Genomic DNA, 14,175 nt, shown 5'->3' with positions numbered 1-14,175 from the left:
TATAAACGTACGTGTAACGTGTGGTAGCACATATCATATGTAACACGTACGTGAAACGTACGTAACACGTACGTGTATTCCAACCGCACGTTTCACGTACGTTATGTGAAACGTATGTTTTCACACGCATGTTTTCCATACGTTATACCACGTACGTGAAACGTGCGGTTGGAATACACATATGTGTTACGTATGTTTCACATACGTGTAACATATGGTATGTGCTACCATACGTTACACGTACGTGGCACAATTAGCTGTGTATCTATCTATCTATCTATCTATCTATCTATCATTGAAAGATTCGAGCGCCATCTACCGTCAATTCAGATGTCTGGGGTTTTTTTGCACGCCATCTAGCGACAATATAAGTTATTGATTGCATCGGTGATCGTTTTTTTTGCAACGGAGTCTGTTGATTTTGTTTTTAGCTAGTCCGTTTTGTATTTTAAATATATTTTTGAAAATTAATTGTTCGTTGTTCACTAATTGCCTTTTACCATTTCCGCCGCACATTAAAAAATTGACACCTGGAAAATTAATCACTTACTGGAACGACACCAACAACTAACCGTTCAATTTACGTTCTAACACAAGAAAATCCTGTTTTAATTGATTGATTACAATAATTTCAGGGTTCTCCACAAGGGGTTTTACCATGGTTAAATTTATGTGCGCCATGGTTAAACAAGCTGCGCCATGGTTAAAATCGGCGGCCGCCATGATTAAATTTTTATTTAATTTCAGTATTGATACCTACTTTTTAATGACGAGTAGTTAATTGTGTTTATACTACGACTGAGATGCACCTCGCACGCCTCGAGGGGAAGCGTCCGACTGGGCTAAACAAACACGGTCGTTGATCGGCGACTTTGCTGTGAAGAGTGACAATGGAGAGCCAATAAGCTGATGATCAATATCTTGAGAGTTAATTATCCTATACACATGTAATTTCGGGAAATTCCAACGTGTTCACTATACGATAACAGATTTACAAAAGATGACATAACGAGCAGTAACAACATGATAATCGACACGCATCCGATTCAAGTTTCTGTGCCCAGAAAAAATTAACCCTTTCAAAATTTCCTATTCTTTGTATTTAAACAATTCCTCATGCTTAGTTGTCAAGTTTTAACTTGATTATCTTTCTGATGAAATGTACATAAGAGCCAATCGTCGTCTTAGTTTTAGAGTTACCTCCCGTTTAAGGAAACGTCGCATGGTGCTATGTTTAGCACTGGGGCACGTGGAGAAGTAAACAATGGAGGAAACTCGGCAAAAAATGCAATACGTAAAAAAAAAAAAAAAATAGAACGATCAGAAAAAAAAAAACAGAATAGAGAAGGCAGAATTACAGTTATGTCAAATATATGCCCCTGGTTATATAAATTTACTTTTACCATGCATGCCATCAGTAAGTTTTCATGCAGTTAAAAAGCTTGGACATAGGCAGGATGTCGGTGTTCGTTCGTCTGTTTGTTTGTGTGTCTGTAACTATTTTTTTTTTCAAAATACTTCCCATTTATCAGTTTTAGTAATATTTAAATAAAACGTTTCATACAACATCAACTGTGTATATCAGTTTTTAGCCGGGCTCATTGCTCGTAGAGCAATAGCCGGCTTATGTTACGGTGTTCAACCGGAAATGCTGCTTCCTCACCGCCAAATCAATTAAGAGTAAGAATATAGTACATATGCTCAATCACCTTTGAGGCAATACAAACACTAAATTAAACAAATTTAAGTTAACTAAGAAATTCTCTAAACCAAAATCATTAATGGTAATATATACTTTCTCCCTTCTTCTTCAATTAATTATTTGTTTAAAATATGCGAAAGGTTTTCATCAGGTCTCCCTGTCTGCGTCATATTCTATAAATAAAGGTTATGTTACCAGGCTAACACTAATGTGGAGAGCACGTGACCCGATGTGCACCTTGATGAACAAAACTCCCCGCTGAGGACTCGTTTGACCTTGCTGTATCAATGTTTATTTACTTCTGTAAATGGTATAAGACCCCGAAACGATTCATGTGATAAATTCCTTACGCTGTTAAATTCAAACTACATTTTATTTAATTTTTTAAACATTTTTATTTATACTATATGCCATAAATATATTTTTTGTGTTACACATTCTTCCAGTGTCTTGTTGTTATTCATCTGTTATTATATATTGTACAATGTATGTTTCATATAAAACGGTCTTTGTTCACTTCTCTGTAAAAGAGCCCGGCTCTCTGTACTTCTGAGTACTTTGATTGAATAATGTTGCCATGGTTACTCTATCACTGAAATATTTTTTTTTAATTCCTTCAGAATGTTCCTATAGTTTTGGGACAATTTTGATACACATTTGTAAAGTTAGATACATAATCTTTTTTTTTCAGCTTTAAAAATTATTGGCTATTTCAACTTTTTGTGTTGCAGTGGTTATAAGTTTTCTGAAACCAATCATTGATTAATGAAGGCTCGGAAGTCTAACAAACATTCGTGTTTTCGGTCACATTTCGCCTTCGCGCAGCTTCCTCAATGGTTAAATTTTCAAATGTGGAGAACCCTGCCATTTATCATATATAATCAGTGTTTATGTGAAAAGAAATTCAATAATGACTTTAGAAATATCGTACCTTGTACTGTAATTTCAGATACAGTAATGTTTGTAATTGTAGTTGTGATGTTCTCTATTGTTTTGTTTTTAGTATCTTCTTCAAGTAGACTGGAAGCCAGCACATCCACCCGAAATATTATGGTATAACTGAAATGTACATCGATTATTTAATACATTTATTTAAAGCAATATTGCAACTATGAAAAAATGAACTTTAGTTTTCTCTCGCTGGGATGCCTAATTTGTTTTTAAAGTTTAAAGCAGAAATAAAATAGGATACCTGGTGTCATTGCCACAACTGAAAGTAAATGATATAAAAAATACACATATATATCAAATTTGACATTAAAAAGCATCGAAAGTGGCTTTTAAAAGAAGACTAAATAATGTACCCCACCCAAAAATGATTCAAAATATATGTATCAGAAATAAAAAGGACTCATTATTCTTTTATTGTAAAATTAGAAATATCTAACCTGTCAGCTGATTCAGTTGTTACTGATTTACAGGTATCAAGTTTCAGAAGCTCGAGAATCAGCTGAATAAAAATAAAAAAAAAAATAAATAAATGAAATAATACAGTATTGCAGCAGAAATCACATTAGAAACTCTTCAAAATTCATTGCACCAGCTTGTACGAAGTGATTTTTGTTATTTATAGTTTAAATCAAGAGTACAAGATCATAAATTTATATATCACAGGTGCTTGTGGACAATTTCCCTCCCCATCCCCAAAAATGTACAGCCCAGGTCCAAGGATATTTTCATTTGCTTTTCATAAATTATAAATGTATGCTTGAAGAATATTTTATGAAAGTAGAAAAACAAAAAAATGTCCTTGGATCTGGGGTGTATATTTTCAGAGGAGTGGATGGATCCTGTCCTAAGCACCTATAATGGGCAATACTGAATGTATGGAAATTTAATTTGAAGCAGGTTACTAACAAGATTTGAATTCTTACATCTACAAGGGCAATATTTTCTTTCAAACAATCTTTGAATGTCACATTGATTGACACTGGTATTACAGCATTACCTAAAATAAGACTTAAATTATACAAAATAATCAATCCTTGATTATATTGCCAGTAACAACATAAAAGTAAATCAAATACTTACATGACAAAGTATTATGACCCAAAATGTGTTGCTAGTTTAGACATAATGCATGCAAATGTATATACTGTATGTATTTTAATACTGTTATCACTGGAAATGCTTTTTCATGCTTGATAGGGTTTTTGTTGAATATTAAATCAGATATTAATTAGATATTCTCAACTAGTGTTCAATTTGCAAAAGATATTGTCTAGTACACAAGAAAAATAATAGAAATACATCTGAAAAAAATATTCACAATGTAAATTTTAACATTAAGAATTAGCCTTTTTTTGATTTAAGGCTTATACCTGTAGGCAAAATTATTTCATCTTTAATATCATACACTGGTGTTGTTTGATATGATGTTGTTTGAGTTGTTATTGTTTGCCGCAATACAGTTGATGATGTTGAGGTTGGTTCCTCAGTTGTGGTTCTTTCGAGTGTTGTTACCTCTGTTGTTGCCTCTTCCGTTGTTAGTCCTTCTGTTGTCATGTTTGTTGTCATCCTTTCTGTTGTAGGTAACATACTAGTAGTTGATGCAGTATTATTTGGTGGAGGAGCGGACGAAGAAGATGTCCCTGACGATTCAGTGACTGTTGTTGATGCATCATCTGAGGTTGATGCTCCTTCTGTTGAAGACGACGATGTCCCCGATGTTTCTGATGTTTCTGAGACTATTGTTGTACTACTTGCTTGATGTGAAACAGATGACGGATTCGTAGTTGAATCAGGTGATGCGGATGATGTAATAGTAGTCACCTCAGATGATGTCACAGAAGATGTAGTTAAATTGTCATTTTCTGTCGAGGAATCGGATGATATTGTTGTGTTTACTTCCCCTGTTGTTATCACTGTGTCAGATGACATTGTTAATTGAGTAGTTGATGTTTCTGACGTCGCCCTTCCCGTTGTCCCTGTTTCCGATGTCTCCGATGTTAATCCCTCACTGATTGAGGTTGAATTTGGTAAAGAGACAGAAATGCCAGTGGTATCTAGGTCTGTCGGAGTGATTGTTGACGAGGAATACGTATTCCCCAGAATAATCACAAACGTAACGATAAATATGGGCCTCATCTGTAAAATGTAATGAAACACTCGTAGGCAACATTTATTCTTGATAAACAGAGAAATTTGTATTTTTCCCTATCTTCCCCTTCCAGTTTTTAATTCTGGATAAGTTTTAAATAAATCATAATATTTTTGAAAAATTTAATACAAATTATTTAAATTTATTGTTGGAATATTTCTACCAAATTTGGATAACATATGACGTTAAATAAAAAAGATATGACAGACGTCCACGAACTTTCCGAACAACCCTTGTATACTTACTTTGTTTTAACTCAGAACTTGTGCCTTAATAGATGAAAGTACAGGTAATTATTAATTATGAATTACTTAGACACACGTGTTTAAAAATAAAGGCAGTCGTAAATTAAAGTCAATTATAAGTACTAATAACCTTCTCGTTCGATCAGCTTGAACTATCGATTATCTAGGTATCAGATTGTTTACATAGAGAAGTACAATAAATGGATGATAAACTTTACATAAGGTGAATTTAACAATCCAGTGCAATGTTTCATCCGAAATTCAAATAGTTGACAAAATTTTGATCAAATGAACAAGTCCATCTCTTGTTTTAATCGTTACGTACGTGCGTTTAGTGATAGGTGCAACAAAGAAGATGTAAAAATACCCTGCATGTAGAAGATGATGCGTCTCTTGTACAGTTTATTCAAAGATTTATGAGCATGTGTTAAAGTTTCACATATGATAATAATGACCAAGGTAATTGATACTGTTAATTCAATTTTTGGAACAACTGGTAATAATCATAAAAGGATTATTTTTGCACTAAAAGTAAGATGAGGATTACATGTTTTACAAAAGACACAAGATAAATCAATTCCTCAGATACCTTAGTAACATAAGGAAACATTACTATTTCTTTTCCTGTTTGATTATGGATAGTCAATTAAATATTGATTCCCGTCAGCCAGCCTTCCTTGTCCAAAGTGTGTAAGAATAAATTCTACGTTTCATAGAAAATCAAATACAGCAATGAATTCAATAAATAACTTACTTTGTAACTGTGTGAAAATGCCTCTAATATTCGTTGCACTATTTGTTTTACCCAAACAAGGACGTTTATTGCGATACACGCTCTCCCGATAGCCTTTCACTCCCGGCAGATTTATTATCCGTTTTCGGGCGTGTCTGCTTTCATGCCGCGCTGAAGAGAGCAATTGTCAACACAGAATTAGGGTTGTAAACTACAGAACAAGCGAATCAAATCTTAATATTTAATTTTTCGGATTTCCTCAATTTTTTTCCTCCTTATTTTACACATTAGAAATTCGCTTTTTGTGCTAAGTTAGTAAATACCTTAAAATAGAAATTGCATAAGATATTGATAAAGTTGGTATTTAATACTGCGTTGATCTGGGTGTGAGAGGAGGGCATGCCGGGACCCTGATAACATTCACGATCTATGAATGATTCACATTGTCACCATGCGTACTTGTAAGGGGTACTAAACCTCCTGTCGACATCAAAGTCACTTAGACTTAACCAATGTGTGTTTTGTACCAGTCAATAACTTCCTCGTAAAATACTCTCTCTGCATATGATTAAATTTTAAAACATTCAAATGAAACAAATGCATTTATTTTTCTTTCGATTCGGGGTTAATAGTATACGAGTATGAATATATTTACGCCACGTGTGCATTGTACCTGTCAGGTAGATCTCATTTGATATACACACCCAAATTTTTATCCTGCATGCTCGACATCTCTTTATATCTATATCGATTCCCATTTAAAAAGCAATCCGCTAAGACACCTTTGGACTCTTAACGATATCCTTGGCAATTTTTAGTTAAATTGTTCTATCGTCTTCATTTCAATAAACCACTCCACCCTTCATGTGTGACTATATTTTTGTAAATCTATATCTATCACTCGATCTAAAAAGCTTCATTTTCAAATTTTAAAAGCAATAAATTAAGCTTGAAAATTCATGGAGATAAAATTAACTAATTAGTCTTAATAAGTTGTTCGCGCAATTGTACACGTTTTAACATAACATTTAATAACCATTTTAATAGATTTTTATTACATCAATTATTATAAATGTATTTAATATTGATAAAAAAAAAAAAAAAAAAAAAAAAAAAAAAAAAAAAAAGAAGAAGAAGAAACACTTTTGCACTTTACCAATCAATATTGATTTTTTTTTTAAAATCAGTTGTAAAATATTTAAATCATTTTATGAATTTCTGCAAAGAATTTCAACTTTTGTGAGTAATCACTGTTATGCACCTTAAGTATGAAAATCTATGAGGAATACAGGGTAGTCTAAACCATGACGTAAATATTTGAAAAAATATGTGTATTTCTTACCTGCAATCAATATTTAAGGTCTTGTGAAATTGAAATATCGGAATATGCAGAGCTTCACGGGAAATACAGGTGAATTTTTCAGAAACTAAGGTGTGGTACAGTTCTGCTTCTTTTTAGGGGCTTTCCAATGAATTATCTAAAACCCGACAACAATATTGGGTGTGTTTATTACTTTAAATATCTGCATACGGAAGAGGATTTTATCTGAACTTAAATTTATGCTACTGTAAAATTTAGTAACTATGTTCAAGTCATGAAATCGTATGACAATCGTATGACAATATGGACTCTTAAACGCATTCCTTGGTATCTTGTGAATATGTCTAATCAACTCCTCTGAATACATGTAAATATTATGATATTATATGTACAACTTTTTAGTTTAAAGTCACTGAATGTTAGCAAATAATATCGAGGAAGTTGATTATATACAGAAATTAAAAATATAGAATTTGATGATAAGAACACTTTATCAATTTTGATCAGTGCTCATAGAAATTATTTAATTAATCATTTTTGCACTAAAGAATTATTCTCAATATCACAATATATTATTGAACTTATCTTGTATATACCTAATTATAGAAATAAATTAGCATGGATATTCTACGTAATGTTTCCTACCTTGAAACATGTTGATTAGGCCAGAAAAAGCGTGCGTTTGAGTACATGTAAGTTTGAACCTCGGTTAACCTTTTCTCAGTCTCAATTTTTTTAAGAAGCGCTCTTACAACTAGTAGAGATAACCAGATAGCATCTATATGGTTAGCTAAACAGTCGATGCTATATTTGTGAAGTGAAATAAACGATTTTTAACACCCTGGTTCACAAATACTTTATTTTTCAACAACAACGAAAAGAACTTACAGCTCTCTCTCTCTCTCTCTCTTAAGAAGGGGTGGGTGGGTGGGTGGGTGGATGGGGCTAAAACAGACTAACACTGACAAAACAAAACCCAGATACACTTCTACGGTTCTAGAATCTAGATAACACCTACTTAGAAAATTAAACCACTGTGCACACATCATCAATTTTTCAGCATTCATCGAGGTAAATGCCTCAGACAACCTAAAATTTTCGAAAATCCCTTCCTATTTCCTGCTTGAACATGTACATATTAGTTATGACATGCGCGGATCGAGGTGGGATGGGGGATCCCCTGGAATTTTCAGTTATTAAATTTCTATATAAAGTAACCAAAAGTCCCCCCCCCCCCCCCAAAAAAAAAAAACAAAAAAAAACATGGATCATTTGTATTTTGGTATAGAGAGGCATGTATCTGAAGAAAATTGACTGAGGAACTTCCGTTTACATATAGTACATGTGAGTTTTCAGCAGTAGTTATATTAATTGTGGATCCACAGTAATTATTGAACGGTGCCAAATAGTGAGACTTCCCCCATAGTGAGACTCTTACCTCTGGGAATATGCCTGGCTATATAGTGAGATTTCCCTCTGTCGTCTGGGGGGAAGAATGACTATATAGTGAGCACCCCCCCCCCCCCCGAACGACCATAGTGAGGCCCCCCTTCCGTGTTCGGTTTGGTTTTTACATGTATTTACATAGACGTATTTCTGCATTAGGAACCGTTTTGTATAAATTATTTACAGTATTCTTTTTTTTTAACCTCTGGGAGTCCGACAAGTATGAGATTAATGTCATGAAGGAATCAGTTTCATAGTGTTTCAGTACTATTATCCTTCAAAATTTGACTATATTGTGTAAATTAATCAAGCGCTTAATATAAATGGCAATGTTTCAGGTACGAAATATGCTAAATACAGGCATATGTAAGTAAAAAAAAAAAAAAAAAAAAAAAAGGAAAAAAGAAAGAAAAATCGCACGAATCACTACAGAACTTCAAATAAACATTCTGATAATTCTTTAATTTTCTACAACCTCTTCAAATATTTGAAGTTTTTAATTCATTATATATATAAGATGTACGCTTCAGTCAAGTATATATTTGACCTTGACCCTTGCACAAGAAAATTGGTTGACCTGCACCATGCAGGTAAACCTATGTTTACCTGCATGGAGGATGCAATAATACAATTTAGTTAAGATGTAAGTTGTAACAAAAATGTACGTATACGTACATTTTTTTTTCAATTAACTCACTTATAAATACTTGTAATCCCAAAATTATTTATGTCTAACAAACTGTTAAAACGCTATTAAGATGTTTGAATTATTAATTCATATGAGGAGAACTTTTATTCGAACACTGAAAACGTTAGTTAAAAGAACAACATTGTTTTACAATGAAAAAAATATTCCGGAAACTATATTTGAGGGGTAAGTCTCTATGACAGGGGTGGGTAGTGGGGACTGGCTATATTGTAAGACTCCCCCATCCCCCCCCCCCCCCGAAGAATGGCTTTATAGTGATACTTCCACAGGAGAAGTTTCACTATATAGCCAGTCTTCCGGGGAGAAGTCTCACTATATAACCGGTCTCCCGGGGGGAAGTCTCACTATATAACCGGTCTTCCGAGGAGAAGTCTCACTATATAACTGGTCTTCCGGGGAGAAGTCTCACTATATAGCCAGCCTTCCGAGGGAGGGGGGAGTCTCACTATATAGCCAGTCTTCCGGGGAAAGTCTCATTATGGGGGAAGTCTCACTATACGATAAGAGCCCTCGTAATTTTCCAGATCAAAGGAATATTCATCTTCCGAAACTTGACTATTCTGAGTAGGAAGTTGCTTGAACTAGTTTTAAATTTGTCTTTGATGGATAAGGTAATCTTGATATACTCTGGATACGTGTATATATGTCACATAATGATGCAATGATTTCTGCAGATGATGGATATCATAATAAAAATTGCTAATTGGAAAATGTTGAAAAAAATTGCAAATTTGCAAATTTAGCAAATTCAATCAAGTTTATTACCAAACTTAAGTCCTTTAATTATTCGTAAAATAGTATGGACTATGGAGCTGCTTTTATACATTCACACTCCAACTCGAGGGAGCACTTATTGTATCAATTTTCTGTAAAAACATATTTAATATATCTGATGAATAATGACATAAAATTGAACAGAATTTATAGGAGGAAAGAAATTCACTTTTTATTAGGATACCCACTTCCGCCCCAACCCGGGGTTGAACTCTCGAGACCTACAGAATCGGTCTCCTAGCAGTACAGGAACAGCGTGCTAGACCGCTCGCCCATCTAGGCAAGTCATAAAAGTTAACTTGCTTTCGATGCCGATGGAATTCTCGCGGCGCTGTCCTACACTACACGGTCATTGAGAATGATAGAGATACAGTTATTTGGACATCAGTTTTATTAGAGGATCGGTACCGATACATTAATGTAATGAATTAATTTTATTTATATAGCAAATTTTATAGTTGCAATAATGTAGCCCTCTCCGATTTTTTGGGGGGGTGGGGGGAGAGGGCTACAACTCCTTAGGATCTCCGTAATGGTGCAAGTGCGGGAGTGATTCACTACCGCACAGATTTCGGCTCAAATTATCAGTAAGTGGGCGGGTATTTTATTAACATATCTTACCTGAACTCATAAAATGTAGCTACATGTATGCAAGACATGAATTGATCCAAAAATATACAGAACAATCCATAATCCGTTATTTTCGTGTATGTCAACATCACAACTTGAATTTATCCGCCACGTTTACTGACCTTGATCGATTTTATTTTGGGACAACCAATGAGAATTCGGGATCTACGGGAGCGGATCTGTTTAGGATTTCCCTTATTATAAGCAGAATTATCACTGTTTATGAAAAAAAATCACATGGAATGCTTTTATTTATCGATGTTTAGTGTTATCATACAACACAAACATTTATCAACACCGACATTTACTATATCAAGTGATTCTAGATTTCAAGCGCAAGTCTCAATGCATCACACGAGAACTGTCATGGCTGCTGAGGAGAACGACTGGAAAACACGAAGATTTATTTTACTTGGTTTTCGCATATAAAGGGCTATGATGTTGATAGTGAATAAAAATCCAATCTTAATGGAAGTAAGTTGAATGCAAAAACAATTTATTTTGCCTGCAGTCGCCCGTATCTAAAAAATATATTTGCACCATTACGGAGTTGTGGCCCTCTCCTGAAAATATCAGATTAAAAAAATTGTAGAGGGCTACATTATTGCAGCTACACATTTTACAACAACTCTTAAACTAATATAACTGCCCTAAGTGAAGAAATATTAATGTAGAAAGCACAAAGAAATTCACTTTTTATTAGGATACATACTTCCGCCCCCACCCGGGGTTGAACTCTCGACCTACAGAATCGATCTTCTAGCAGTACAGGAACAGCGTGCTAGACCGCTCGCCCATCTAGGCAAGTCAAAAAACTTGTTTTTCAGGCCCGTAGGAAGCAATTTTACTTTGAGGGGGCACAGCCATATATTTTCAGTTGGGGGGCACTATCAACTACCAAAATTCCTTGACAAGAAAAGAAAAAAAAAGAAAAAAAAGTCATCGGACGTTATTATTGAGGGGGCACAGTCATATAGTAGCAATTTTTTCTATTGTATTCTATATATCGGTAAAATTATTGGGGGGGGGGGGGGCACGGGCCCTCGTGTCCCCCGGTTCCTACGGCCATGCTTTTGATGCCGATGGAATTCTCGCGGCGCTGTCCTACACCACACGTTCATTGAGAATGGAAGTGAGATACAGTAATTTGGACCACAGGCACCCCCCAGCTTAATTGTAAAAAAAATATATATCTACTATACTATAAACATAACAAGGTATGAAACTAGCCTCCATGTTGGATTCCGCTTAGGGGCACTTTCTGACTAATAGCGAGAATTTCTCGCCCAAGTCGGACTTTTCTCAGACATCGGAAGCTGTCATTTATTGAAATATAATCAAATCAGGTTGAATCTTGCAGAACGTTCGTCGCATTCACGCGTTTTCTAACATTTCTCTGCAAACCAGGTCTCCTCGGCCGGAACTTAAAGGTTTATGGGGGTATAGATAATTCGATCGTCGTTTACCTTCAAAGTGCATCTCATGGAAAGCTAACGTTGTTTTTCATAACGAACGAATGTAACGTGAAATAAATATAATTTTACATCAATAAGACCTTGCAAGATTTTATATACATTTTCAGGCCCATCAAAAACTGTTTCAGTGTGTGTTTGTGTGTGTGTGTTGGGGGGGGGGTGTCAACTGAACAACAATTCTTTGATAAGAAAAAAATATTATTGAATGAGGAGAATCGTAAGTTAGGTTTGTTTTCTATTGCATAGTATTAGTATTTTCATGCATTGGCAAAATTATAGGGGCGAAAGGACGGGGGGGGGGGCACGTTTAAGCAGATGAGTCTGTATACATACAAACAGTCTTGAAGACAGTGGCAGATTTATCGGGGGGGGGGGGGGGGTCACCCTCTTTCAAATTTTTAAGAAAAAAAGAAAAGGGGGAAAATATTTATATATTTAAAAGAAATTCTTGATAAAACGTAAGCTTTAATACTTATTTTAACTACAAGTATTAATGAGTATTATGAGTTTTCATCATCACTTAATATTTTTGACACCCCCATTGATATCATGGATTCGTCTCTGGAAAGTGTGTTACTTACATACATGTACATGTAAAGTATAAAGTATTACTTTTATTGCAAAATAAATAAATATACAAGTACATGTATATTTTAGCCTGATAGCGGGACTTATTTCTTATAGATGGATTCTCACAGATATACTGTAATAAAATGAGACAGTTCTAAAGTTTAATGAAAAGTTCAAAAATTTCACTAAAATATTATATAATGGCTTGGATGTTTTATATATTTTGTAAGGGTTATTATTTCCAAACATTTATTTTGGCATGTTCACATCACCGTTAATATTTACAAAGTTAAAGCTAACTTCATCATGCAGCTCACTCTTTGTCGATTTTATTACAGTGTTCCACTGAGAATGATAGCACGTATGGCATAAGTTTTGACTGAAAACCAGCTTCAGTCCAGTTAACAAATGCAAAGCAAGGCAGCTCGATTAGGAGTCATTTAATAGACTAGTTTACTATGTACATGTATATGTCATTACAATGAAGTTCCTGAACCCCGCCCGCGCTGTTTTTAACTGCGACAACCACATATAAACACAAACATATACACAAAATGCTAAACTATTAATTCTTCATGTGCAAGATTATAAAGTGTAAATTTGCACATGACAACTACAATAAAGGAATCAATTCGTAATTCTGAGGGGATAACTATTTGATTCTGATAGGTGCTGGCAGATTTTGGAGAGAAAAAAATCTGTCCTTGAAAATGTTGAGCAAAAAAAAAATCTATTTTTCACTAGGAAGAAAATAAATTATTTGACTTCGAGTGATGGTAACGGTCACCATAACACCCCCCCCCCCCATCGCTCTCTGCAAACACTCTAATTTTCTCATTTTTTCGTTATTTTTTCCTACCCACTTTTTGGGGTGTAGTAGAAATTAAAAAAAACAACTTTGAATTCCCTAATAATCTTAGAAATAAATAAATTGCCTTTCAATGACATGAAAATAAACATTTTGCTTCAAAAATAAGCCAGCCCCTACCCTTTATAATCAAATTGTCGTCCTCAAAATTATATTATTCTGTTTTGGTGTCTCTGTACCATCATTGAATTTTCAAAAAAAAAAAAAAAAAGAAGAAGCCAAGTCTTTTCCCTATGTGTAGTTCCTTTTCTTCCAATACATTTCACAATTTTCGTGCAGAACTTACTTCTGCAAATATCCGCTTTATTTTATTATATTTATTTTCTATACGTTTAACCCCCCCCCCCCCCCCCCGCGGTCAATCCACCTCTGTTTTGAAGACTCATCTGCTTAAACGTGCCCCCCCCCCCCGTCCTTTTGCCCCTATAATTTTGCCAATGCATGAAAATACTAATACTATGCAATAGAAAACAAACCTAACTTACGATTCTCCTCATTCAATAATATTTTTTTCTTGTCAAAGAATTGTTGTTCAGTTGACACCCCCCCCCCCCCCAACACACACACAAACACACACTGAAACAGTTTTTGATGGGCCTGAA

At 34.5% G+C, this 14,175-nt stretch overlaps 1 protein-coding gene across 1 annotated transcript; it reads right to left on the bottom strand.

Annotated features, from left to right (window-relative positions):
* Nucleotides 1–1,849: 1,849 nt before the first annotated feature.
* LOC133174022 (uncharacterized) lies at nt 1,850–4,582 on the bottom strand. The gene is made up of 6 exons (XM_061309064.1): nt 4,024–4,582; nt 3,577–3,650; nt 3,091–3,152; nt 2,895–2,912; nt 2,634–2,761; nt 1,850–1,875 (listed from the first exon to the last, which is right to left on the bottom strand). Exons 1-6 carry the CDS (start codon nt 4,580–4,582, stop codon nt 1,850–1,852), a joined length of 867 nt encoding a protein of 288 aa, XP_061165048.1.
* Nucleotides 4,583–14,175: the final 9,593 nt, after the last annotated feature.

The sequence above is a fragment of the Saccostrea echinata genome, unplaced genomic scaffold, assembly GCF_033153115.1.
Source record: "Saccostrea echinata isolate AGI-Se365-2 ecotype Australia unplaced genomic scaffold, CSIRO_AGI_Sech_v1 ptg000057l, whole genome shotgun sequence".
Classification (NCBI taxonomy): Eukaryota; Metazoa; Mollusca; class Bivalvia; order Ostreida; family Ostreidae; genus Saccostrea; species Saccostrea echinata.
Note: the sequence above shows the minus strand (reverse complement) of the source record. Positions and strands in the feature narration are given on the sequence as shown.

Coding starts and splice junctions, on each gene's coding strand:
- LOC133174022 (XM_061309064.1), bottom strand. CDS start 4,582: ATGTCATCTGACACAGTGATAACAACAGGGGAAGTAAACACAACAATA. Junction 3,651..4,023: donor TGAAATAATTTTGCCTACAG/GTATAAGCCTTA, acceptor GTCTTATTTTAG/GTAATGCTGTAATACCAGTG. Junction 1,876..2,633: donor ATCTGAAATTACAGTACAAG/GTACGATATTTC, acceptor CTTTATTTATAG/AATATGACGCAGACAGGGAG.